General features: G+C 35.1%; 2 protein-coding genes across 2 annotated transcripts in view; both read left to right on the top strand.

Annotated features, from left to right (window-relative positions):
* LOC105440818 (protein eyes shut homolog) overlaps nucleotides 1-27,130 on the top strand; it is an 82,483-nt gene that overhangs the window by 50,122 nt on the left and 5,231 nt on the right. Inside the window, exons 36-61 of the mRNA XM_030989022.1 lie at nucleotides 573-632; nucleotides 1,271-1,330; nucleotides 1,972-2,031; nucleotides 2,668-2,727; nucleotides 3,371-3,430; nucleotides 4,362-4,421; nucleotides 5,063-5,122; nucleotides 5,759-5,818; nucleotides 6,455-6,514; nucleotides 7,159-7,218; nucleotides 8,150-8,209; nucleotides 8,851-8,910; nucleotides 9,547-9,606; nucleotides 10,245-10,304; nucleotides 10,946-11,005; nucleotides 11,642-11,701; nucleotides 12,341-12,400; nucleotides 13,039-13,098; nucleotides 13,738-13,797; nucleotides 14,728-14,787; nucleotides 15,427-15,486; nucleotides 16,392-16,508; nucleotides 20,420-20,565; nucleotides 21,300-21,528; nucleotides 25,917-26,018; nucleotides 26,327-26,465. Of these exons, the coding sequence (XP_030844882.1) occupies nucleotides 573-632; nucleotides 1,271-1,330; nucleotides 1,972-2,031; nucleotides 2,668-2,727; nucleotides 3,371-3,430; nucleotides 4,362-4,421; nucleotides 5,063-5,122; nucleotides 5,759-5,818; nucleotides 6,455-6,514; nucleotides 7,159-7,218; nucleotides 8,150-8,209; nucleotides 8,851-8,910; nucleotides 9,547-9,606; nucleotides 10,245-10,304; nucleotides 10,946-11,005; nucleotides 11,642-11,701; nucleotides 12,341-12,400; nucleotides 13,039-13,098; nucleotides 13,738-13,797; nucleotides 14,728-14,787; nucleotides 15,427-15,486; nucleotides 16,392-16,508; nucleotides 20,420-20,565; nucleotides 21,300-21,528; nucleotides 25,917-26,018; nucleotides 26,327-26,465 (1,993 nt within the window). The remainder of the gene's footprint in view (nucleotides 1-572; nucleotides 633-1,270; nucleotides 1,331-1,971; nucleotides 2,032-2,667; nucleotides 2,728-3,370; nucleotides 3,431-4,361; nucleotides 4,422-5,062; nucleotides 5,123-5,758; nucleotides 5,819-6,454; nucleotides 6,515-7,158; nucleotides 7,219-8,149; nucleotides 8,210-8,850; nucleotides 8,911-9,546; nucleotides 9,607-10,244; nucleotides 10,305-10,945; nucleotides 11,006-11,641; nucleotides 11,702-12,340; nucleotides 12,401-13,038; nucleotides 13,099-13,737; nucleotides 13,798-14,727; nucleotides 14,788-15,426; nucleotides 15,487-16,391; nucleotides 16,509-20,419; nucleotides 20,566-21,299; nucleotides 21,529-25,916; nucleotides 26,019-26,326; nucleotides 26,466-27,130) is intronic.
* LOC115925360 lies at nucleotides 17,322-18,905 on the top strand. The gene is made up of 2 exons (XM_030989023.1): nucleotides 17,322-17,882; nucleotides 18,212-18,905. The coding sequence occupies exons 1-2, from the start codon at nucleotides 17,823-17,825 to the stop codon at nucleotides 18,452-18,454; spliced, it is 303 nt and encodes a 100-aa protein (XP_030844883.1). The 5' UTR covers nucleotides 17,322-17,822; the 3' UTR covers nucleotides 18,455-18,905.

Genomic DNA, 27,130 nt, shown 5'->3' with positions numbered 1-27,130 from the left:
AAAATGAATTAAGCAAGGATGGCATTACATGATTTTGGTAAGGATATAATGAATTTGAATTGAGTTACAGAGATTGTAGAAGAGGTCAAATAAGCTGTCTCCACACAGCTTACCATTTATGTGTTGAAACAAAATTATTACAATAGTTTTTTATTTTTTAATATTTTTGGTCTCTTAAAATCTGTTGTGCCTTGCAATAATAGCATAGGGTTTTAACTTTTGCTCTGTCGATGTGATATATATATGAGAGCCTATTAATATTTTTGTTTTTCTCTCATTTATTTGGTTAGCTTTGACTAAACGTTTAATTTGCCAGTTTTCGCAAAACTCAAATTGGCAATTTGGTCTGTTGATTGAAAAGTATTTACTATTTACAATCAACTGCAAAGAGAGTTTGTCATTTTTAGGGTGAGTGTGTTCTGACAAAACACTGTTGCTTCAAAAGTCAACTTACATGTGTTTTAGAAATGTATTTATCGTGGATTGCAATACTGCAACATTCAGATGTTGATCAGGTTTATATATAGTTTTGTATTATGCAGAAAATGTTACTTTCTTTGTCTTTTTACCAGTTCCATCAAGTGCCACAACCATGCAGCCTACAGCAACATCTAGTGAATCCTCACAACTTGGTAAAGAAATAGGTTTAATGAAACAAATTCCCAAATATTGTTGTCTTGACCGATTAGTTAAACAAAAATGAATTAAGCAAGGATGGCATTACATGATTTTGGTAAGTATATAATGCATTTGAATTGAGTTACAGAGATTGTAGAAGAGGTCAAATAAGCTGTCTCCACACAGCTTACCATTTATGTGTTGAAAAAAAATTATTACAATAGTTTTTTATTTTTTAATATTTTTGGTCTCTTAAAATCTGTTGTGCCTTGCAATAATAGCATAGGGTTTTAACTTTTGCTCTGTCGATGTGATATATATATGAGAGCCTATTAATATTTTTGTTTTTCTCTCATTTTTTTGGTTAGCTTTGACTAAACGTTTAATTTGCCAGTTTTCGCAAAACTCGAATTGGCAATTTGGTCTGTTGATTGAAAAGTATTTACTATTTACAATCAACTGCAAAGAGAGTTTGTCATTTTTAGGGAAAGAGTGTGTTCTGACAAAACACTGTTGCTTCAAAAGTCAACTTACATGTGTTTTAGAAATGTATTTATCGTGGAATGCAATACTGCAACATTCAGATGTTGATCAGGTTTATATATAGTTTTGTATTATGCAGAAAATGTTACTTTCTTTGTCTCTTTACCAGTTCCATCAAGTGCCACAACCATGCAGCCTACAGCAACATCTAGTGAATCCTCACAACTTGGTAAAGAAATAGGTTTAATGAAACAAATTCCCAAATATTGTTGTCTTGACCGATTAGTTAAACAAAAATGAATTAAGCAAGGATGGCATTACATGATTTTGGTAAGGATATAATGAATTTGAATTTAATTACAGAGATTGTAGAAGAGGTCATTTAAGCTGTCTCCACACAGCTTACCATTTATGTGTTGAAAAAAAAATTATTACAATAGTTTTTTATTTTTAAATATTTGTTCGTCTCTTAAAATCTGTTGTGCCTTGCAATAATAGCATAGGGTTTTAACTTTTGCTCTGTCGATGTGATATATATGAGAGCCTATTAATATTTTTGTTTTAATCTCATCTTGTTTTTGGTAAGCTTTGACTAAACGTTTAATTTGCCAGTTTTCGCAAAACTCAAATTGGCAATTTGGTCTGTTGATTGAAATGTATTTACTATTTGCAATCAACTGCAAAGAGAGTTTGTCATTTTTAGGGAAAGAGTGTGTTCTGACAAAACACTGTTGCTTCAAAAGTCAACTTACATGTGTTTTAGAAATGTATTTATCGTGGATTGCAATACTGCAACATTCAGATGTTCATCAGGTTAATATATAGTTTTGTTTTATGCAGAAAATGTTACTTTCTTTGTCTCTTTACCAGTTCCATCAAGTGCCACAACCATGCAGCCTACAGCAACATCTAGTGAATCCTCACAACTTGGTAAAGAAATAGGTTTAATGAAACAAATTCCCAAATATTGTTGTGTTGACCGATTAGTTAAACAAAAATGAATTAAGCAAGGATGGCATTACTTGATTTTGGTAAGGATATAATGAATTTGAATTGAGTTACAGAGATTGTAGAAGAGGTCAAATAAGCTGTCTCCACACAGCTTACCATTTATGTCTTGAAAAAAATTATTACAATAGTTTTTTATTTTTAAATATTTTTTTGTCTCTTAAAATCTGTTGTGCCTTGCTATAATAGCATAGGGTTTTAACTTTTGCTCTTTCGATGTGATATATATGAGAGCCTATTAATATTTTTGTTTTTCTCTCATTTTTTTGGTAAGCTTTGACTAAACGTTTAATTTGCCAGTTTTCGCAAAACTCAAATTGGCAATTTGGTCTGTTGATTGAAATGTATTTACTATTTACAATCAACTGCAAAGAGAGTTTGTCATTTTTAGGGAAAGAGTGTGTTCTGACAAAACACTGTTGCTTCAAAAGTCAACTTACATGTGTTTTAGAAATGTATTTATCGTGGATTGCAATACTGCAACATTCAGATGTTGATCAGGTTAATATATAGTTTTGTATTATGCAGAAAATGTTACTTTCTTTGTCTCTTTTCCAGTTCCATCAAGTGCCACAACCATGCAGCCTACAGCAACATCTAGTGAAACCTCACAACTTGGTAAAGAAATAGGTTTAATGAAACAAATTCCCAAATATTGTTGTCTTGACCGATTAGTTAAACAAAAATGAATTAAGCAAGGATGGCATTACTTGATTTTGGTAAGGATATAATGAATTTGAATTGAGTTACAGAGATTGTAGAAGAGGTCAAACAAGCTGTCTCCACACAGCTTACCATTTATGCGTTGACAAAAAAAAATTATTACAAATTTTTTTATTTTAAAATATTTTTTTGTCTCTTAAAATCTGTTGTGCCTTGCTATAATAGCATAGGGTTTTAACTTTTGCTCTTTCGATCTGATATATATGAGAGCCTATTAATATTTTTGTTTTTCTCACATTTTTTTGGTAAGCTTTGACTAAACGTTTAATTTGCCAGTTTTCGCAAAACTCAAATTGGCAATTTGGTCTGTTGATTGAAATGTATTTACTATTTACAATCAACTGCAAAGAGAGTTTGTCATTTTTTTAGGGAAAGAGTGTGTTCTGACAAAACACTGTTGCTTCAAAAGTCAACTTACATGTGTTTTAGAAATGTATTTAGCGCGGAATGCAATACTGTGAAATTCAGATGTTGATCAGGTTGATACATATAGTTTTGTATTATGCAGAAAATGTTACTTTCTTTGTCTCTTTTCCAGTTCCATCAAGTGCCACAACCATGCAGCCTACAGCAACACCTAGTGAAACCTCACAACTTGGTAAAGAATAGGTTTAATGAAACAAATTCACAAATATTAATGTCTTGACTGATTTGTTAAAAAAATAGGCATGGATTGCAATATATGCAACAGTAAAGATGTAATGAATTTAAATTGATTTCATAGAAATAGTAGAAGAGATCAAACAAGTTGTTTCCACACAGTTTACCATTTCCGCGTTTAGTAAAATAAAGAAATAAAATGTGTGTTTTTTTAAGGTCTCGAAGAAATATCAAAGGATATGTATATTGCTCAGCCTATGTCATATATAACAGAGCCTAGTTATATCCATTGTTTATGTTTTGTATCTTATATTTTCTTGATAAATTTTGTCTCAGCCAACAATATGTGCTTGGAATAATTTTTTGAGATAGCAAACTTAGGTCACACGCAAGCTATGGTAACACCACCATTCATGAGTTTATCTAGGAAGCATTGTTTGTGTCTTAGTAAGATCTTGAAATTCATTAAAAACCCGTTGCACAGCAAAAGTTAAAGAGGCAATTTGACGACTGGACTTTATATTATTTGTGTGAAAGCATTGGACAAATATTAAGAAAATTGTAAGTGTTTGAAATATGAGATCACCAAGTCTATGCAAACCTCAAAGTGGCAATTTAGTTGGTGGATTGTGATGTTTTCACTATTTACCCACCTACCTGGCTTCCACTGTCAGTTGCTGACAATTTGCGACCACATATCTGCACATCTTCATGTTTTCCTTCTCTATTTACAATCAACTTCAAAGAGCTTTGATATTTTCAAGGAAGGGGCTTGTCCTGACAAATAATCTTGCTTCAAAAGTGAACTTCCATGTATTATAGAAATGTATTTATCGTGGATCACAATACTGCAACATTCAGATGTTGATCAGGTTTATATATAGTTTTGTATTATGCAGAAAATGTTACTTTCTTTGTCTCTTTACCAGTTCCATCAAGTGCCACAACCATGCAGCCTACAGCAACATCTAGTGAAACCTCACAACTTGGTAAAGAAATAGGTTTAATGAAACACATTCCCAAATATTGTTGTCTTGACCGATTAGTTAAACAAAAATGAATTAAGCAAGGATGGCATTACTTGATTTTGGTAAGGATATAATGAATTTGAATTGAGTTACAGAGATTGTAGAAGAGGTCAAATAAGCTGTCTCCACACAGCTTACCATTTATGTGTTGAAAAAAAAATTATTACAATAGTTTTTTATTTTTAAATATGTTTTTGTCTCTTAAAATCTGTTGTGCCTTGCAATAATAGCATAGGGTTTTAACTTTTGCTTTGTCGATGTGATATATATGAGAGCCTATTAATATTTTTGTTTTAATCTCATCTTGTTTTTGGTAAGCTTTGACTAAACGTTTAATTTGCCAGTTTTCGCAAAACTCAAATTGGCAATTTGGTCTGTTGATTGAAATGTATTTACTATTTACAATCAACTGCAAAGAGAGTTTGTCATTTTTAGGGAAAGAGTGTGTTCTGACAAAACACTGTTGCTTTAAAAGTCAACTTACATGTGTTTTAGAAATGTATGTATCGTGGAATGCAATACTGCAACATTCAGATGTTGATCAGGTTTATATATAGTTTTGTATTATGCAGAAAATGTTACTTTCTTTGTCGCTTTACCAGTTCCATCAAGTGCCCCAACCATGCAGCCTACAGCAACATCTAGTGAATCCTCACAACTTGGTAAAGAAATAGGTTTAATGAAACAAATTCCCAAATATTGTTGTCTTGACCGATTAGTTAAACAAACATGAATTAAGCAAGGATGGCATTACATGATTTTGGTAAGGATATAATGAATTTGAATTGAGTTACAGAGATTGTAGAAGAGGTCAAATAAGCTGTCTCCACACAGCTTACCATTTATGTGTTGAAACAAAATTATTACAATAGTTTTTTATTTTTTAATATTTTTGGTCTCTTAAAATCTGTTGTGCCTTGCAATAATAGCATAGGGTTTTAACTTTTGCTCTGTCGATGTGATATATATATGAGAGCCTATTAATATTTTTGTTTTTCTCTCATTTTTTTGGTTAGCTTTGACTAAACGTTTAATTTGCCAGTTTTCGCAAAACTCAAATTGGCAATTTGGTCTGTTGATTGAAAAGTATTTACTATTTACAATCAACTGCAAAGAGAGTTTGTCATTTTTAGGGTGAGTGTGTTCTGACAAAACACTGTTGCTTCAAAAGTCAACTTACATGTGTTTTAGAAATGTATTTATCGTGGATTGCAATACTGCAACATTCAGATGTTGATCAGGTTTATATATAGTTTTGTATTATGCAGAAAATGTTACTTTCTTTGTCTTTTTACCAGTTCCATCAAGTGCCACAACCATGCAGCCTACAGCAACATCTAGTGAATCCTCACAACTTGGTAAAGAAATAGGTTTAATGAAACAAATTCCCAAATATTGTTGTCTTGACCGATTAGTTAAACAAAAATGAATTAAGCAAGGATGGCATTACATGATTTTGGTAAGGATATAATGAATTTGAATTGAGTTACAGAGATTGTAGAAGAGGTCAAATAAGCTGTCTCCACACAGCTTACCATTTATGTGTTGAAAAAAAATTATTACAATAGTTTTTTATTTTTTAATATTTTTGGTCTCTTAAAATCTGTTGTGCCTTGCTATAATAGCATAGGGTTTTAACTTTTGCTCTTTCGATGTGATATATATGAGAGCCTATTAATATTTTTGTTTTTCTCTCATTTTTTTGGTAAGCTTTGACTAAACGTTTAATTTGCCAGTTTTCGCAAAACTCAAATTGGCAATTTGGTCTGTTGATTGAAATGTATTTACTATTTACAATCAACTGCAAAGAGAGTTTGTCATTTTTAGGGAAAGAGTGTGTTCTGACAAAACACTGTTGCTTCAAAAGTCAACTTACATGTGTTTTAGAAATGTATTTATCGTGGATTGCAATACTGCAACATTCAGATGTTGATCAGGTTAATATATAGTTTTGTATTATGCAGAAAATGTTACTTTCTTTGTCTCTTTTCCAGTTCCATCAAGTGCCACAACCATGCAGCCTACAGCAACATCTAGTGAAACCTCACAACTTGGTAAAGAAATAGGTTTAATGAAACAAATTCCCAAATATTGTTGTCTTGACCGATTAGTTAAACAAAAATGAATTAAGCAAGGATGGCATTACTTGATTTTGGTAAGGATATAATGAATTTGAATTGAGTTACAGAGATTGTAGAAGAGGTCAAACAAGCTGTCTCCACACAGCTTACCATTTATGCGTTGACAAAAAAAAATTATTACAAATTTTTTTTATTTTAAAATATTTTTTTGTCTCTTAAAATCTGTTGTGCCTTGCTATAATAGCATAGGGTTTTAACTTTTGCTCTTTCGATCTGATATATATGAGAGCCTATTAATATTTTTGTTTTTCTCACATTTTTTTGGTAAGCTTTGACTAAACGTTTAATTTGCCAGTTTTCGCAAAACTCAAATTGGCAATTTGGTCTGTTGATTGAAATGTATTTACTATTTACAATCAACTGCAAAGAGAGTTTGTCATTTTTTTAGGGAAAGAGTGTGTTCTGACAAAACACTGTTGCTTCAAAAGTCAACTTACATGTGTTTTAGAAATGTATTTAGCGCGGAATGCAATACTGTGAAATTCAGATGTTGATCAGGTTGATACATATAGTTTTGTATTATGCAGAAAATGTTACTTTCTTTGTCTCTTTTCCAGTTCCATCAAGTGCCACAACCATGCAGCCTACAGCAACACCTAGTGAAACCTCACAACTTGGTAAAGAATAGGTTTAATGAAACAAATTCACAAATATTAATGTCTTGACTGATTTGTTAAAAAAATAGGCATGGATTGCAATATATGCAACAGTAAAGATGTAATGAATTTAAATTGATTTCATAGAAATAGTAGAAGAGATCAAACAAGTTGTTTCCACACAGTTTACCATTTCCGCGTTTAGTAAAATAAAGAAATAAAATGTGTGTTTTTTTAAGGTCTCGAAGAAATATCAAAGGATATGTATATTGCTCAGCCTATGTCATATATAACAGAGCCTAGTTATATCCATTGTTTATGTTTTGTATCTTATATTTTCTTGATAAATTTTGTCTCAGCCAACAATATGTGCTTGGAATAATTTTTTGAGATAGCAAACTTAGGTCACACGCAAGCTATGGTAACACCACCATTCATGAGTTTATCTAGGAAGCATTGTTTGTGTCTTAGTAAGATCTTGAAATTCATTAAAAACCCGTTGCACAGCAAAAGTTAAAGAGGCAATTTGACGACTGGACTTTATATTATTTGTGTGAAAGCATTGGACAAATATTAAGAAAATTGTAAGTGTTTGAAATATGAGATCACCAAGTCTATGCAAACCTCAAAGTGGCAATTTAGTTGGTGGATTGTGATGTTTTCACTATTTACCCACCTACCTGGCTTCCACTGTCAGTTGCTGACAATTTGCGACCACATATCTGCACATCTTCATGTTTTCCTTCTCTATTTACAATCAACTTCAAAGAGCTTTGATATTTTCAAGGAAGGGGCTTGTCCTGACAAATAATCTTGCTTCAAAAGTGAACTTCCATGTATTATAGAAATGTATTTATCGTGGATCACAATACTGCAACATTCAGATGTTGATCAGGTTTATATATAGTTTTGTATTATGCAGAAAATGTTACTTTCTTTGTCTCTTTACCAGTTCCATCAAGTGCCACAACCATGCAGCCTACAGCAACATCTAGTGAAACCTCACAACTTGGTAAAGAAATAGGTTTAATGAAACACATTCCCAAATATTGTTGTCTTGACCGATTAGTTAAACAAAAATGAATTAAGCAAGGATGGCATTACTTGATTTTGGTAAGGATATAATGAATTTGAATTGAGTTACAGAGATTGTAGAAGAGGTCAAATAAGCTGTCTCCACACAGCTTACCATTTATGTGTTGAAAAAAAAATTATTACAATAGTTTTTTATTTTTAAATATGTTTTTGTCTCTTAAAATCTGTTGTGCCTTGCAATAATAGCATAGGGTTTTAACTTTTGCTTTGTCGATGTGATATATATGAGAGCCTATTAATATTTTTGTTTTAATCTCATCTTGTTTTTGGTAAGCTTTGACTAAACGTTTAATTTGCCAGTTTTCGCAAAACTCAAATTGGCAATTTGGTCTGTTGATTGAAATGTATTTACTATTTACAATCAACTGCAAAGAGAGTTTGTCATTTTTAGGGAAAGAGTGTGTTCTGACAAAACACTGTTGCTTTAAAAGTCAACTTACATGTGTTTTAGAAATGTATGTATCGTGGAATGCAATACTGCAACATTCAGATGTTGATCAGGTTTATATATAGTTTTGTATTATGCAGAAAATGTTACTTTCTTTGTCGCTTTACCAGTTCCATCAAGTGCCCCAACCATGCAGCCTACAGCAACATCTAGTGAATCCTCACAACTTGGTAAAGAAATAGGTTTAATGAAACAAATTCCCAAATATTGTTGTCTTGACCGATTAGTTAAACAAACATGAATTAAGCAAGGATGGCATTACATGATTTTGGTAAGGATATAATGAATTTGAATTGAGTTACAGAGATTGTAGAAGAGGTCAAATAAGCTGTCTCCACACAGCTTACCATTTATGTGTTGAAACAAAATTATTACAATAGTTTTTTATTTTTTAATATTTTTGGTCTCTTAAAATCTGTTGTGCCTTGCAATAATAGCATAGGGTTTTAACTTTTGCTCTGTCGATGTGATATATATATGAGAGCCTATTAATATTTTTGTTTTTCTCTCATTTTTTTGGTTAGCTTTGACTAAACGTTTAATTTGCCAGTTTTCGCAAAACTCAAATTGGCAATTTGGTCTGTTGATTGAAAAGTATTTACTATTTACAATCAACTGCAAAGAGAGTTTGTCATTTTTAGGGTGAGTGTGTTCTGACAAAACACTGTTGCTTCAAAAGTCAACTTACATGTGTTTTAGAAATGTATTTATCGTGGATTGCAATACTGCAACATTCAGATGTTGATCAGGTTTATATATAGTTTTGTATTATGCAGAAAATGTTACTTTCTTTGTCTTTTTACCAGTTCCATCAAGTGCCACAACCATGCAGCCTACAGCAACATCTAGTGAATCCTCACAACTTGGTAAAGAAATAGGTTTAATGAAACAAATTCCCAAATATTGTTGTCTTGACCGATTAGTTAAACAAAAATGAATTAAGCAAGGATGGCATTACATGATTTTGGTAAGGATATAATGAATTTGAATTGAGTTACAGAGATTGTAGAAGAGGTCAAATAAGCTGTCTCCACACAGCTTACCATTTATGTGTTGAAAAAAAATTATTACAATAGTTTTTTATTTTTTAATATTTTTGGTCTCTTAAAATCTGTTGTGCCTTGCAATAATAGCATAGGGTTTTAACTTTTGCTCTGTCGATGTGATATATATATGAGAGCCTATTAATATTTTTGTTTTTCTCTCATTTTTTTGGTTAGCTTTGACTAAACGTTTAATTTGCCAGTTTTCGCAAAACTCGAATTGGCAATTTGGTCTGTTGATTGAAAAGTATTTACTATTTACAATCAACTGCAAAGAGAGTTTGTCATTTTTAGGGAAAGAGTGTGTTCTGACAAAACACTGTTGCTTCAAAAGTCAACTTACATGTGTTTTAGAAATGTATTTATCGTGGAATGCAATACTGCAACATTCAGATGTTGATCAGGTTTATATATAGTTTTGTATTATGCAGAAAATGTTACTTTCTTTGTCTCTTTACCAGTTCCATCAAGTGCCACAACCATGCAGCCTACAGCAACATCTAGTGAATCCTCACAACTTGGTAAAGAAATAGGTTTAATGAAACAAATTCCCAAATATTGTTGTCTTGACCGATTAGTTAAACAAAAATGAATTAAGCAAGGATGGCATTACTTGATTTTGGTAAGGATATAATGAATTTGAATTAAGTTACAGAGATTGTAGAAGAGGTCAAATAAGCTGTCTCCACACAGCTTACCATTTATGTGTTGAAAAAAAAATTATTACAATAGTTTTTTATTTTTAAATATGTTTTTGTCTCTTAAAATCTGTTGTGCCTTGCAATAATAGCATAGGGTTTTAACTTTTGCTTTGTCGATGTGATATATATGAGAGCCTATTAATATTTTTGTTTTAATCTCATCTTGTTTTTGGTAAGCTTTGACTAAACGTTTAATTTGCCAGTTTTCGCAAAACTCAAATTGGCAATTTGGTCTGTTGATTGAAATGTATTTACTATTTACAATCAACTGCAAAGAGAGTTTGTCATTTTTAGAGAAAGAGTGTGTTCTGACAAAACACTGTTGCTTTAAAAGTCAACTTACATGTGTTTTAGAAATGTATGTATCGTGGAATGCAATACTGCAACATTCAGATGTTGATCAGGTTTATATATAGTTTTGTATTATGCAGAAAATGTTACTTTCTTTGTCTCTTTACCAGTTCCATCAAGTGCCACAACCATGCAGCCTACAGCAACATCTAGTGAAACCTCACAACTTGGTAAAGAAATAGGTTTAATGAAACACATTCCCAAATATTGTTGTCTTGACCGATTAGTTAAACAAAAATGAATTAAGCAAGGATGGCATTACTTGATTTTGGTAAGGATATAATGAATTTGAATTGAGTTACAGAGATTGTACAAGAGGTCAAATAAGCTGTCTCCACACAGCTTACCATTTATGTGTTGAAACAAAATTATTACAATAGTTTTTTATTTTTTAATATTTTTGGTCTCTTAAAATCGGTTGTGCCTTGCAATAATAGCATAGGGTTTTAACTTTTGCTCTGTCGATGTGATATATATATGAGAGCCTATTAATATTTTTGTTTTTCTCTCATTTTTTTGGTTAGCTTTGACTAAACGTTTAATTTGCTAGTTTTCGCAAAACTCAAATTTGCAATTTGGTCTGTTGATTGAAAAGTATTTACTATTTACAATCAACTGCAAAGAGAGTTTGTCATTTTTAGGGTGAGTGTGTTCTGACAAAACACTGTTGCTTCAAAAGTCAACTTACATGTGTTTTAGAAATGTATTTATCGTGGATTGCAATACTGCAACATTCAGATGTTGATCAGGTTTATATATAGTTTTGTATTATGCAGAAAATGTTACTTTCTTTGTCTTTTTACCAGTTCCATCAAGTGCCACAACCATGCAGCCTACAGCAACATCTAGTGAATCCTCACAACTTGGTAAAGAAATAGGTTTAATGAAACAAATTCCCAAATATTGTTGTCTTGACCGATTAGTTAAACAAAAATGAATTAAGCAAGGATGGCATTACATGATTTTGGTAAGGATATAATGAGTTTGAATTGAGTTTAAAGAGATTGTAGAAGAGGTCAAATAAGCTGTCTCCACACAGCTTACCATTTATGTGTTGAAAAAAAATTATTACAATAGTTTTTTATTTTTTAATATTTTTGGTCTCTTAAAATCTGTTGTGCCTTGCAATAATAGCATAGGGTTTTAACTTTTGCTCTGTCGATGTGATATATATATGAGAGCCTATTAATATTTTTGTTTTTCTCTCATTTTTTTGGTTAGCTTTGACTAAACGTTTAATTTGCCAGTTTTCGCAAAACTCGAATTGGCAATTTGGTCTGTTGATTGAAATGTATTTACTATTTACAATCAACTGCAAAGAGAGTTTGTCATTTTTAGGGAAAGAGTGTGTTCTGACAAAACACTGTTGCTTCAAAAGTCAACTTACATGTGTTTTAGAAATGTATTTATCGTGGAATGCAATACTGCAACATTCAGATGTTGATCAGGTTTATATATAGTTTTGTATTATGCAGAAAATGTTACTTTCTTTGTCTCTTTACCAGTTCCATCAAGTGCCACAACCATGCAGCCTACAGCAACATCTAGTGAATCCTCACAACTTGGTAAAGAAATAGGTTTAATGAAACAAATTCCCAAATATTGTTGTCTTGACCGATTAGTTAAACAAAAATGAATTAAGCAAGGATGGCATTACATGATTTTGGTAAGGATATAATGAATTTGAATTTAATTACAGAGATTGTAGAAGAGGTCATTTAAGCTGTCTCCACACAGCTTACCATTTATGTGTTGAAAATAAAATTATTACAATAGTTTTTTATTTTTAAATATTTTTGGTCTCTTAAAATCTGTTGTGCCTTGCAATAATAGCATAGGGTTTTAACTTTTGCTCTGTCGATGTGATATTTATATAAGAGCCTATTAATATTTTTGTTTTTCTCTCATTTTTTGGTAAGCTTTGACTAAACGTTTAATTTGCCAGTTTTCGCAAAACTCAAATTGGCAATTTGGTCTGTTGATTGAAATGTATTTACTATTTACAATCAACTGCAAAGAGAGTTTGTCATTTTTAGGGAAAGAGTGTGTTCTGACAAAACACTGTTGCTTCAAAAGTCAACTTACATGAGTTTTAGAAATGTATTTATCGTGGAATGCAATACTGCAACATTCAGATGTTGATCAGGTTTATATATAGTTTTGTATTATGCAGAAAATGTTACTTTCTTTGTCTCTTTACCAGTTCCATCAAGTGCCACAACCATGCAGCCTACAGCAACATCTAGTGAATCCTCACAACTTGGTAAAGAAATAGGTTTAATGAAACAAATTCCCAAATATTGTTGTCTTGACCGATTAGTTAAACAAAAATGAATTAAGCAAGGATGGCATTACATGATTTTGGTAAGGATATAATGAATTTGAATTGAGTTACAGAGATTGTAGAAGAGGTCAAATAAGCTGTCTCCACACAGCTTACCATTTATGTGTTGAAAACAAAATTATTACAATAGTTTTTTATTTTTTAATATTTTTGGTCTCTTAAAATATGTTGTGCCTTGCAATAATAGCATAGGGTTTTAACTTTTGCTCTGTCGATGTGATATATATATGAGAGCCTATTAATATTTTTGTTTTTCTCTCATTTTTTGGGTAAGCTTTGACTAAACGTTTAATTTGCCAGTTTTCGCAAAACTCAAATTGGCAATTTGGTCTGTTGATTGAAATGTATTTACTATTTACAATCAACTGCAAAGAGAGTTTGTCATTTTTAGGGAAAGAGTGTGTTCTGACAAAACACTGTTGCTTCAAAAGTCAACTTACATGTGTTTTAGAAATGTATTTAGCGCGGAATGCAATACTGTAAAATTCAGATGTTGATCAGGTTTATATATAGTTTTGTATTATGCAGGAAATTGTACTTTCTTTGTCTTTTTCCCAGTTCCATCAAGTGCCACAACCATGCAGCCTACAGCAACACCTAGTGAAACCTCACAACTTGGTAAAGAATAGATTTAATGAAACAAATTCACAAATATTTAAATGTCTTGACTGATTTGTAAACAAAATAAGCAAGGATTGCAATATATGCAACAGTTAAGATGAAATGAATTTAAATTGATTTTAAAGAGATAGTAGAAGAGGTCAAATAAGTTGTCTCCACACAGTTAACCATTTCCGCGTTTAGAAATAAAGAAATAAAATGTGTTTATTTTTAAGGTCTCGAAGAAATATCAAAGGATATGTATATTGCTCAGCCTATGTCATATATAAGAGAGCCTAGTTATATCCATTGTTTATGTTTTGTATCATATATTTTCTTGGTAAATTTTGTCTCAGCCAACAACATGTGATTGGAATAATTTGTTGAGATAGCAAACTTAGGTCACACGCAAGCTATGGTCACACCACCTTTCATGAGTTTATCTAGGAAGCATTGTTTGTGTCTTAGTAAGATCTTGAAATTCATTTAAAACCCGTTGCACAGCAAAAGTAAGAGAGCAATTTGACCACTGGACTTTATATTATTTGTGTGAAAGCATTGGACAAATATTAAGAAAATTGTAAGTATTTGAAATATGAGATCACCAAGTCTATGCAAACCTCAAATTGGCAATTTAGTTGGTGGATTGTGATGTATTCATTATTTACCCACCTACCTGGCTTCCACTGCCAGTTGCTGACAATTTGCGACCACATATCTGCACATCTTCATGTTTTCCTTCTCTATTTACAATCAACTTCAAAGAGCTTTGATATTTTCAAGGAAGGGGCTTGTCCTGACAAATAATCTTGCTTCAAAAGTGAACTTCCATGTATTATAGAAATGTATTTTTCGTGGATCACAATGATGCAACATTCAGATGTTGATCAGGTTTGTATATAGTTTTGTATTATGCAGAAAATGTTACTTTCTTTGTCTCTTTTCCAGTTCCATCAAGTGCCACAACCATGCAGCCTACAGCAACATCTAGTGAAACCTCACAACTTGGTAAAGAAATAGGTTTAATGAAACACATTCCCAAATATTGTTGTCTTGACCGATTAGTTAAACAAAAATGAATTAAGCAAGGATGGCATTACTTGATTTTGGTAAGGATATAATGAATTTGAATTGAGTTACAGAGATTGTAGAAGAGGTCAAACAAGCTGTCTCCACACAGCTTACCATTTATGCGTTGACAAAAAAAATTATTACAATATTTTTTCATTTTTAAATATTTTTTTGTCTCTTAAAATCTGTTGTGCCTTGCAATAATAGCATAGGGTTTTAACTTTTGCTCTGTCGATGTGATATATATGAGAGCCTATTAATATTTTTGTTTTAATCTCATTTTTTTTTGGTAAGCTTTGACTAAACGTTTAATTTGCCAGTTTTCGCAAAACTCAAATTTGCAATTTGCCTGTAGATTGAAATGTATTTACTATTTACAATCAACTGCAAAGAGAGTTTGTCATTTTTAGGGAAAGAGTGTGTTTTGACAAAACACAGTTGCTTCAAAAGTCAACTTACATGTGTTTTAGAAATGTATTTAGCGTGGAATGCAATACTGTGAAATTTAGATGTTGATCAGGTTTATATATAGTTTTGTATTATACAGAAAATTGTACTTTCTTTGTCTTTTTTCAGTTCCATCAAGTGCCACAACCATGCAGCCTACAGCAAAACCTAGTGCAACCTCACAATTAGGTAAAGAGATAGGTTTAATAAAACAAATTCATACATATTGTTGTCTTGACCGATTAGTTAAACAAAAATGAATTAAGCAAGGATGGCATTACTTGATTTTGGTAAGGATATAATGAATTTGAATTGATTTACAGAGATTGTAGAAGAGGTCGAACAAGCTGTCTCCACACAGCTTGACATTTTGGAACTTGTAAATATATATATATATGCTTAAATGTGAAATTCAAAAGAAATCACAAATATGTCAACTAATGTATTACTAGAAACTGGTAAGCTAACAGATGGCCATAGTACAAGTTTTAGGTCAACTACATATTGGATGATTTATAAAAAATACAAATACAACCACCTCCATAGCAGCAGGGATATACGAGAGATTCGCCGGAAAAATAAACAATGTTTTTATGACGTCACTATATGGACTAATACTGCCCAAGCAGACGACATCCCATAAAGAATGAACATAATTGCAAAGCTATTATTTGTCAAATTATTATGAGTTTAGTGTATATAAATGTAAGAGCGTGTTAAACCATTCAAAAGGCGATATGACCCGATTCTGATAACTAAAATCTTTTGCTTGTAAATACATCTGATAGGGGTTAATCAACATTCAACATTCATTTTTTGTAATATTCTCATGTAATCTAACACTGCGATCTCAAAGACTTCAAAAATGTAATCAACCTTTTCCCGATCAATAGCAGATTTCTGCACAATGCAATCTCATGTCCAGAACTCAACCATTGAAGTAAGCAATTGCAAATGACCTTCAATATCAGCATCATTATTTATTATTATTATTATTATCATTATTAATATCATTATTATCATTGTTAATAGTATAACCATTTTCATTAAAGTAAGATTGTATTCACATTTTTTATTTTAACACTTTTCCATAGATGAGTGTGCGACAAATACAAGTCTCTGTAATAATGGAAGATGTGTCAACTTGGATGGATCATACACTTGTGTCTGCAACGATGGGTTCACATTAGTCAATGCAAATTCTTGCAATGGTATGTGTAAATACAAATTTTCCTTTTTCGATGGCATACGGAATAATGTAGGTTCTATAACCAACTTTGTAAAATAGAAAAAACAGAAAGATAGAAACAAACAAAGTAATATCAAGTTCATTCATGCAGAATTGAATGAAGGCATGATTTATTATCCAAATAACATTTGTTTTAGCTTTGGTGCATGTGATTTCATACTTACATACTTCAAACGTGTGTAACCACTTTTCAAATTAAACCAACAAAATATGGGGAGCATTCAAATTCGTGCCAGACAGAATGTGGTAGAAATTTGGCCATTTAGTCTGGTGAACAGGCATGCATTTGTGAAATATGTTCAATATATTTCATCTAATGTTAATTGGTCAAACATAATATAAACAGTTATAGCCCAGTCATACCAAGACGTTTTAGAGAAAATTATAGCTAGCGTATGAAATTTCATGAAATAATGTCAAAACGTCGGCATATGCCCCCCAAAACATTGAAAATTCTGCAGCATGAATAATTTGGGCGTATGCATAACGTAATTGAACGTATACATATCGTATGTCTAACCTATTAGTAACCTATCACTAACTTATGACAGTGTATGACAGCGAATCACAGCGTATGGTCAGGTCATGTCTAGCATTCTCGACCTACTATGCCCAACGTATGAGTAGCTTATGAGAAAACTATGCGCAGCGCTCGGCGTGTTGCCGAAGATCATGTGACGTTCTGCATAAATATGGCGCCGATTTCTACAGTACCGCATTTATACAGTAGTCGGCGAGCTATCAACATCAAAATGGCACCCAATAAATCGCAAAAGACAGCAACCAAGAAGTCTGTCAGTAGCCGAGGTAGAGGCAAGAAGAACCCATCTATGCCATCATCCTCACCTTCATCCTCACCGCCATCGTCTAAAGCAGCCGATTCACTTCCTCATGATATCCCTGCTGTGCCCCATACCGGCCGCTCGCAATCACCATGCTCTCCATCTCGTCCTTCCGATGATGGTTTCCGTGCCTCCCGTGCCTCTTCTGTTGACTCAGTTGCTGCATCTGTTGCCTGAAGCTCTTTGCTCCCTGTCAGTAAAGATGAGGAGCTCATGCTTGAATTCCTCCAAGACAATCCTGTCCTCTGGAACATGAAGTTGACGAACTACAGGAGGACTGACAAGACAAACAAGATATGGGATGACCAGGCACAGCAGATGGGCAAGAACTCCTCAGGGGATGGTTTAAGTCACTCAGAGACAACCACACACGCCTTGACAGGAAGAAGAGTGGAGATGGTGCCCCTGAGCTCACTGAGAGGGAAGAGTGGATCATGGCAAAGTTTGGATTCCTGAAAACCGTCATCCGACACCGTCCTGAGCCTTGCAAAAGTGTAAGTAAACAAGTTTACTATTTGGGAGGCCTTGTTCTTTTAAAGGCGATTCAATTTGCATATATTTTTCGTACCACCTACAGTTTCCATACTTGCACAAGATGATTATGACTAGCTTGCCTACTTGTTCAGCTTCATCGACTTAGCCAATTCCACCGCTAAGTTTTCGTATTTAATTGTTTATGTCCTCGTTCCGGGGATAGCTGCCACACTCTGATGGCTATTGTTTCGTATTTGTCTTTGCAGGTGAAGGCCACTATTGTTTATGTCCTCGGTCAGGGGATAGCTGCCACACTCTGATGGCTATTGTTTCGTATTTGTCTTTGCAGGTGAAGGCCACTATTGACTCACTTGTCGGAGACCTAGGTGCTGCTGAGGCTGCCTGTGCCGAGCGGCAAATTGGTCCAAAGGAGGCTGACATCATCCATACCATCCCTTCAGCCTCACGGCGCAAGCGGGATGACAACGGCGCTGTCCTGGAATCCCTCCAGAAGAGAGTGCACGAGTCTGGTGAGATCCTCAAAGGCCTCAGCGATGCACACCAGCAGCCACCTACGTCCGTGAAAGCTTGATCAGCATGTCCAAGCCCAAGTTCAGGAAGCCAAGATCAGCTATCAACAAGATACTGTCGCGGTCGATGGAGGAGGACAGTGATGATGACATCCCAAGTTACATGGGAGGCCCCGCCATGCCTGAACCACTACCTCACAGCTCGACACCATCCTCGTATTCTGTCTCATCACCATCCTGAGATGTATCAACCACCTCCCCCACATGTGGAGACACAAGGCACCACCTGCTTCAGTCTGGGGTTCACAGACACATGAACACATGCAGCAAACAATGCAGTATCAGCAGCGTTTTGCTCCGAAAATGATGCCCCCTCCTCCCTCTACCTGCAAACCAGCAGCAGCAACAATAGCATCATCAGCACACTTCCACCTCGGTGTCTGCGGCTTTGGGATCGGCTGACCAGAGCTCAACCCCCCTTCAAGACAGCCCTAACCTTTCGACCATGTCCAACCTTTCTGGATGGAGTGGATTACTCGTGGGGTGGAGATGGAGGATGTGGATATGAAAACACCACCACCAGCAAAGAAATAACCATCAGTGACTGTACCGACTGTTGTGCCATCCTAAAGATGAGCAGAGACTGTGTTTTATATGATGTTCCATTATTACCCTCATTACCATGATTATCATATGCTAATCTTATTGATCAGTTGATCATTTCAATAAAAGTTTGATAAGTTCTAAGTTTCAAGTTTTATTTATCTTTCTTTCATAAGACACATTACAAATATGACATGAATATAATAATTTGACAGAATATGGCGTTACAATATAAACTATTTATATACTAATCAATAATTATGAATATACAATATTCGGAAAATAGTATCAATTCTTCAAAGTTCATAAAAGATTTTTGTGAAATGCATGGGGGAAATCATGTTTTTGGGGATAAAAAGGCAAATTAATGGGATTAAACTATATAAAGCAATTGATAAATAGTGAGGACATGACGTCACAAACTGATAACCAAATTGGTAATTTGTGTTGTAATTTCCATTGTTCCATAGTTTTACATCCTTTTTCAAAAATTCATAACTTTCTTTTTAGTTCTCTGATTTTGCTCAAAACTTTTTTTCATTGGTTTGTCTGATTTTTCTGCTTCTATTGAAAGTAAGTTATTTTTGTAGTGGACTTGTACTTTAAGTCATGTATGTATATTGCAGAGCCAATGAACATATGAGATGTTGGGCTTACAAGGTCAAGGGTCAAATGTCACATGACTCGTTATGTATGCAAAAATAGCTTGTGATCGCGTTTTCTCAAGAACAAATTAATGGATTACCGCCACACTTGGGTCATGTATGTATCTTGCAGATCCAATGAACTGATAAGATGTTGGGGTCACGATGTCAAAGTTTATCTTGCAGAGCCCATGACCTGATAAGATTTTAGGGTAATGAGGTCAGAGGTCAAATATCAAAGGGTCATACATGTATATGGAAAATGGCTTGTAATCACCATATTCTGAGAACGTGTTAATGGATTACAATCAAGCTTGAATTTTCAAAATTGCTTCTATTTTGGTTTGTAAAATCGCTCTATGGCGGAGGCATCATTTTCGACTGCGCGTAGTTGAAGATCCATCTAGTTGTTCATGTGTTTTCTCGAACTCAAAAATGTAAACTTTTAATGTGTCATTTCCCTCAGAAATGTAAATCGGGCCAAAAAAAAAAAAATTATGTATTTATCAACATATAAAACTTGGTATTTAAGGGTATGAATAATTTAGATCTTAACTGTACAAGTACATGAATGAAAATTAATTGATACAACCCCTTATGAATCATCCGACTAGGCTGGTCTTGCAAATATTTTACACATTCCATGCGTATTATGAAAATCTTGTTTGATGTAAGTACGCAAACGAGTGTATTAATTATTTTTGTTCATGGACGAAACACATTAAAATATCCATACATATTTTGACTTAATGCCATTTTTTTCTTTCTCTGTATATCCAGCTCTCTCAAGCAGTCTGTTCACTAGTCGAGTGACTGTGCAGATTACAGGACAAAGTCTGAATGGTCAAGCCCTAACGTATACACCAGAATTAACCAATAGGTCATCGGCCAAATTCATGGAATATGAAGTTGCATTCTGTTACATTGTAAGTATATCTTTCTTCACCAGTAAATGCTAGAAAATTGATGACAATTTTGTAGACGTAAATATGTAAAAGTGGGTGCCTCTTCAGCTTGTAAATCCAACAATCTACATACACACCATCGCATTAAGATTTTTGTACATATGTCAGAAAGTACAGTGGTCTTCTGGAACTTTGTAATAAAGTGATGGTTCCTTCTGAAAAGTGCTACATGTAGATCCATTACAAACAAGAGAGAATATACTTGTAGTCCTTTGTTTGGCCTCGGTCACTGAGGGTGTTGCGGAAGGCATTGTTGTATCGACTTGCCCGTACGTCTAACAAATGACAAATGTGTACACGAAAATAGTGATAAATGATTAGTTGCAATTAAATAGCTTTAATTTGAGAATGGCATATTGTACTGCATGAGAGTCAACTTTTTGTGGAAGATTTTTGCTCATGTATAATGTGTACTACCTAGCATTCTGGATCTAAAGATAAAACAAAAATGTCTCTAAGAGGAGACGCTGTACTACTATGGCTTAATAATGATCATTTTAATGATTCCAGAACCTCACAGTGTGCCTTAATTTCTCTGAACTACATAATCAATCTTTCTCTATTAATTAGTTTAATTAATTTGTCAGTGCATGACTGGAACTGTACTTTTATCTATGAAAACAATAAAAGTATGAACTACATTATGTATCTTAGCTCATTCTGATTGTTGTTTTCTCTACTTTCTCATTTAACAGTTCAGCCAATATGTAAGGGTACAGTTAGGTTCTCAACTTGTCGGTGATAATTGCATAGTGCTGTCATTCCGCCAAGGTAGTGTAGTCGGTGACCTGCAAATGGAACTTGCGGCTGACAGCCAAAGTGTAGCAGATGGGCTTGCTTCAAGTTTATCTGCCTTATCTACCAACATTGATCAAAACTTATCAGCTAGTGGTCAAACTCTGGAAGCATCTATATCGGCAAATGGTAAGTGTAAAAGACAGCCTTTTGTCACCTGCCATTCTTCTCTTAAGGCACCTTTACAACAGGATATTGTATTACAAAATATACTTTTTTAGTTGTCAAAACAAATGATTTTGTTGTTTGTGACTGGTTATCTTGAAATGAGTATCTTTCAGTTGTCTGCAATGTATAAAAAGCCATTTTCACAAAAGACATAATCGACAAGTCAATTTCAGATACGTTTTCAATTAGAAAATAGTATAGCCTTGCAACTGTGAATAAATAGTTTGTGAATTTAAATTGATGGTTCTAAATTATTTGCAATATTAGTAATCAACAAGTGACATATTGGTATGTTGTTTTCAAGAAACAAACAATAAATAGTGTTTGTTCACAAATTTGTTTGTGACAAATAATTTAAGCCTTCAAATTATGATATCTTGGAGTGACTTGCATTTTAATCGATGGGTATGTTATCATTCAATATCAAATTAGAGATGGTTATGTATCAATACCAAGGCAAGAAAATGCATGAAGTTTGCGCACATGGAGTTTGACATTCTGTGCAGTCAACCATGAAAAGTTGTACCAATAGAAGCAGGAGGAATGACTCTAGTGCTATATGTTTTATCACAATATTTTATACTCACATTTCAATAACTTAGGCAATTTAATTTTGTTTCACATATAGCTGTCGTAGCACATGAAGTATTAAGACAACTGTTTAATCATTATTATCATTTTGTTCATATTCGTTCGTTCGTTCGTGTCTCCTTAGATCAAGATAGTAATGTAAAGTTCCTTAACTTAGAAGTAAATTAAATTAAATTAAGTTCTTCCATCGCTCGATTGCTGCAATTGCCGTTTCATTAACAAGGGACAGGTCTTCATCTGTGCAACCCGTTCCGCCGCACTGCAAGAGGTGGTCCATCGTCTGAGTCTCTCCACAGTCGCAGAGAGTATCTCCTTCATGGGCATAGCCCCATCTTGCCATATTGACCTTACACCGTCCCATTCTCGTCCGCATTCGATTTAGGCATTGCCACTCCGGCCACTTCAGGTTAAGACCTTTGATGAGTACGGGCTTGACTGATGGTGGAGGATTCTGTTCAGGTGGTGGGACAGAATCGAGGAAGCTGTGTCGGGATATAAGTCGTTTGTGGGGTTGTAAGTATCCGTGTAGCATGTGTCTGTCATCTGTCGCCTGCTTCATCCGTTCCTTTAGGCAGGTGTTAGTGCGCCTTTGGTTAGGAGATCCAATGCCAGCGAGGTGATATATCTCCTCAACTTTTGTTGGTTTCAGACATCCTGTTATCTTTCGATATGTGTTATTGAGTGTGGTGTCAAGCTTCTTCACATGGGCTGATCTGCTCCAAACTGGGCAAGCATATTCTGCGGATGACATGCATAGAGCAACAGCTGCACTTTGTACAGTTTTGGGGTCAGCGCCATAGTGTGAAGATACTAGCTTCCCGATGATGGCATTTCGAGATTCTACTTTGCCTATTGTCTTCTCGATATGTTTCTTGAAGGATAAAGTGCGGTCAAGTTTTACACCTAAATACACTGGATGCTCGCAGTGGTTAAGTTGCACATTGTTCCACTTTAGCTTCAGTTCTCTCTTTGCCTCCCTGTTCTTCAAGTGGAAAACACACACCTGAGTCTTGGATGGGTTTGCCCGTAGGTAGTTTGCTCTGTAGTACTCCGAAAGGCTTGCGAGCGCTGTGTTGAGATGGAGTTCAACAGCTTCGAAGGTACTATGCTGGGCTGTGATGCAGGTGTCATCTGCATAGATGAAGTTTCGAGTGTTCTCTGTTGAAGGGATGTCAGCAGTGTATATGTTGTAGAGTGTTGGCGCCAGGACGCCACCCTGGGGGAGACCGTTTTTCTGTTTCCGCCATCTGCTCTTCTGCCCATCCAGTTCGACAAAGAAGCGTCTGTTCTGCATCATCTTCTGAATGAATCTGGTGAGTTTGAGGTCATTTGTGATGTCATGAAGTTTTGTCTGTAGCCTTCGGTGATTGACAGTGTCATAAGCCGCAGATAAATCCACAAATACTGCACCTGTGATGAGGTTGTTCTGAAAACCGTCTTCGATGTGTTGGGTCAGGTTGAGAAGTTGTCCCGTGGTGGATTTTCCTGGTCGGAAACCTGCCTGCTCACAGTTCAGTTGGCTGTCAACGTGAGGCCCAATTCTGTTGAGAATAAGGCGTTCAAGCAGCTTGTATGTTTGGCACAGGAGCGAGATCGGTCGAAAGTTCTTGGCTTCGTTCGAGTCCTTTCCTGGCTTGAGGATAGCGACGACTTTGGTTCGGAGCCACTGTTTTGGGACACATGTGTTCTCGATGCAGTTGTTAAACATGTCTAGCAGCCATTTCTGTGCTACAGAGCCCATGTGTTTGATCTGCTCCGATCTGATGTCATCGATGCCTGCCGCCTTGTTGACGTGTAGCGTGGAGATACCTTTCTGTAGTTCTTCTTCAGAAATAGGTCTTGTGAAAAGAGACATGTTCTGGTCAACTCCAGGTAGTTTGTGCCTGTGTGAATTAGTCGTCTTGGGGGCCTTTCCATTTTTCAACAGCTGATTTGCTACTTCGTCAGCCGTAACATTATAATGCTGTTGAGCTCTGGTGCTGTCAATTCCGAGCTTGCGTATGGTGGCCCACGCTTTCCTGCTGCTGTGTCTTAAGTCTGTTGTTTCAATCATGTGCTGCCACATCTGCCTATGTCGTTGAGATATCCTTGATATAAGCTCTTCTCCAAGGTTGATGGTATCCTCTGAGAAGGCATCTGTGTCGTAGGCTGTGGTGTAGTTTGCCAGAAGCTGACTTGATTCCTCATCGATGCCTGGAATGTATGTCGTGCGGCAGCCTCTTGGGATATGTGTACGTGACACCTTCTTGACTATATCTATGAAGGATTCATAGTTCTTTGGATCTGCAGGGAGATGTGTTAGGGCATGATCAAGGTGTTCGGTGAAAGCAGGCCAGTCTGCCTTAGCAAAGTTGAACCTGCGCTTGAACGGGGTCTTGTTTGGTGTGATAACTGCAGTCAGTTGAATGCCGATGGGTCGGTGTTGGGATCTTGGAATCGGCTCAGCTACAAACTTACGACTGGTGGGAGCAAGCAGCCTGCTGCAGAAAACTAGATCCGGGTTGTAACGTCTCTTCCAGCGGGCACTGGCGAAAGACTTTGGGAGCTTTGGATCGTGGATTAGTTTTAGGTCGTTGTTTTGGGCCCATGTTTCAACTAGTGCTCCATCATCTCCAGTGGTATCATATCCCCATTGCGTGCTGTGGCTGTTGTAATCGCCAATTACAATATGCCTATTGGTAGTGGTGGAAGGATACGAAAAACTTATGTTTGGTGGCTTGTAGATGGAGGAGATCGTTAGTCCTTTGATTGTCACATTCAGCACTTCGATGTCGTTATTGTGGGTATAGGATGTAGAATCCGGTCTGATCTTCTCGTTCATGAAGATAGCACTTCCATATTGGCGATGTGGCCGCTCGATGGCAAGCTTCATACCCTTGATCTTGGGCCGTGGATTGTCGCTGCCGCGGTGAGTCTCTTGAAGACATAGCACATCGCAGTTCATTTGTTTGCACATATGTGCAAGGACTTCCTCCTTGGCATCTGATATACCTTCGGCGTTCCATGATAGCACCGTCAGGGCCGGTCGTGAGAGGGGTCCCTCAGCGGAATTGCTCTGGGATGCTGCTCTATTGGGCATTTTCATTATGTTATGTTGGTCTTGATCTTAATCGTAATCTTAATATTACTCTAAGTCTAAGTCTAAATTATTATTATTCTCAATCTTAATCTTAATCTTGATCTTCGAAGTAGTTGCTACAACCGGCCGTGTCAGACACGTTGCCCCGGGGTGCGAGATAGGACTCTTGTTGCGTGCCCCCACTTAACACAATTATACAATAACGAATAACATTTCACTTAATTACAAGAATGAAGCAATTAAAATTACTCTCATGCTACGGGGAAGAAAGAAAGAAAAAAAATGTATATCAAAAATTATGTATAATATATGTACTATATATTATGAACCTATATGGTAATGCAGCAGAATTAATGATAGTCTATCATATATATTTTGAGGAGGTATCAGCAAGGTAGACTAACATATAAAAAAGATAAAGACGTATGACATAAAAAGAATATAATTGAAATGTCCGACTAAGTTCCGTGGCACAAACTCGGCATTATTGGACAAACTATTATTGGATAAACCTAACAATTATAAAGCTTGGTCTTGTTGCTCTGTTCGCCATATTAAAGCAGTTATAGAGCTCTTGTCCTTCTACTGTCTAAACTTTATAAATAAAAAATAACGAAAAAATAAGTTGCTAAGTTATCAGAAGAAAATTAAATCATTCGTATATCTTTGAAATGAACAGTTCAGTGCGATCAAACAAACTGCCAGAACGGTGGGACATGTACTTCTTCTGGACAGCCTTGCAATTGCCCAACTGGTTTTACAGGAGATCTTTGCCAGAATGGTAAGTTCAATGTTGATCCTCACATAATGTCGGTTCAGACTATGGTTCTATGTTTATAATTATTATGACAAACTTTTAATCAAATAGATTGTGTTATTCTGTTTTTGTGTGTGTTTGTATTCTCCCTCTCACTCACTCTTCCTGGGCATATATATTTATTAATATATATATATATACGGTATAACAAGAAATAGATGTTAGGGTACTCTCTTTTCTTTGCACAGTCACAACTGATTTCGCGTACATGTCCACATATATTTCATCTGGTCTTGTTTTTCATAATCTCATATTTGATCCATTTTGTCCAGCTTCTCAAGGATTGTCGAATGGAGCCATCATTGGTATTGCTCTCGGAGTATTTGGTTCTGTTCTCGTCCTCGTAACCTGTGTCTGCTGCGTTTTCATGCAAGGTGTCAGACGAAATCAAGCAACAAAAATGATGCTCGCGTGAGTATTACAATAAACTTACAAATCAGCAAGTTCCAAGCTATTATTTCCCATACGTTACCCACCAGATCTATGATTTCAATATATCTGACTGTAGCAAGATGGTAGGTTTACTAGAGCTTGAATCAGACAAAACAAAAAAATTAAAATGTATGTTAATGTTGAAAATTACATGATGACGATGCCATAATACACTCCAATAATACTTAGTAAAGTATGGGACCTATATGTATTTTGAACTTGCCTTAGATGTATCTAGAGGTGCCTTGCTAAGTGGTATAACTCTTATTGACATGTGTATGCATGATAATTAGAAAATATCTACCTATCCATCTATCTATCAATCTGTCTACTTATATGTAGATACCTCTATCAACCTGTCTACATTTATTTCCATAATTATAAACCTTTATCCACCTTTCTATTCATCTGCCTACCTGTCTATCTATCTATCAATCTATCCGACTCTGTGTAACCACAGATCCCTCTTGATTCTCTTTGAGATGCAGTGAACCACTGGATTGGCCCATCACAGTTCTCAGTGATGGTCTTCTGTCTCTGCATATTTTGTAAATTTTGTGATGCTATTACTCACAATGTTAACACTGGCAGGAATTGATTCCTTGAAATGCTAGAGTGACGTATGGCATCATACTCGGGAGCGC

The sequence above is a fragment of the Strongylocentrotus purpuratus genome, unplaced genomic scaffold, assembly GCF_000002235.5.
Source record: "Strongylocentrotus purpuratus isolate Spur 01 unplaced genomic scaffold, Spur_5.0 spur5_scaffold_18, whole genome shotgun sequence".
Lineage (NCBI taxonomy): Eukaryota > Metazoa > Echinodermata > Echinoidea > Camarodonta > Strongylocentrotidae > Strongylocentrotus > Strongylocentrotus purpuratus.
This window is presented reverse-complemented; position numbering and strand designations above follow the sequence as displayed.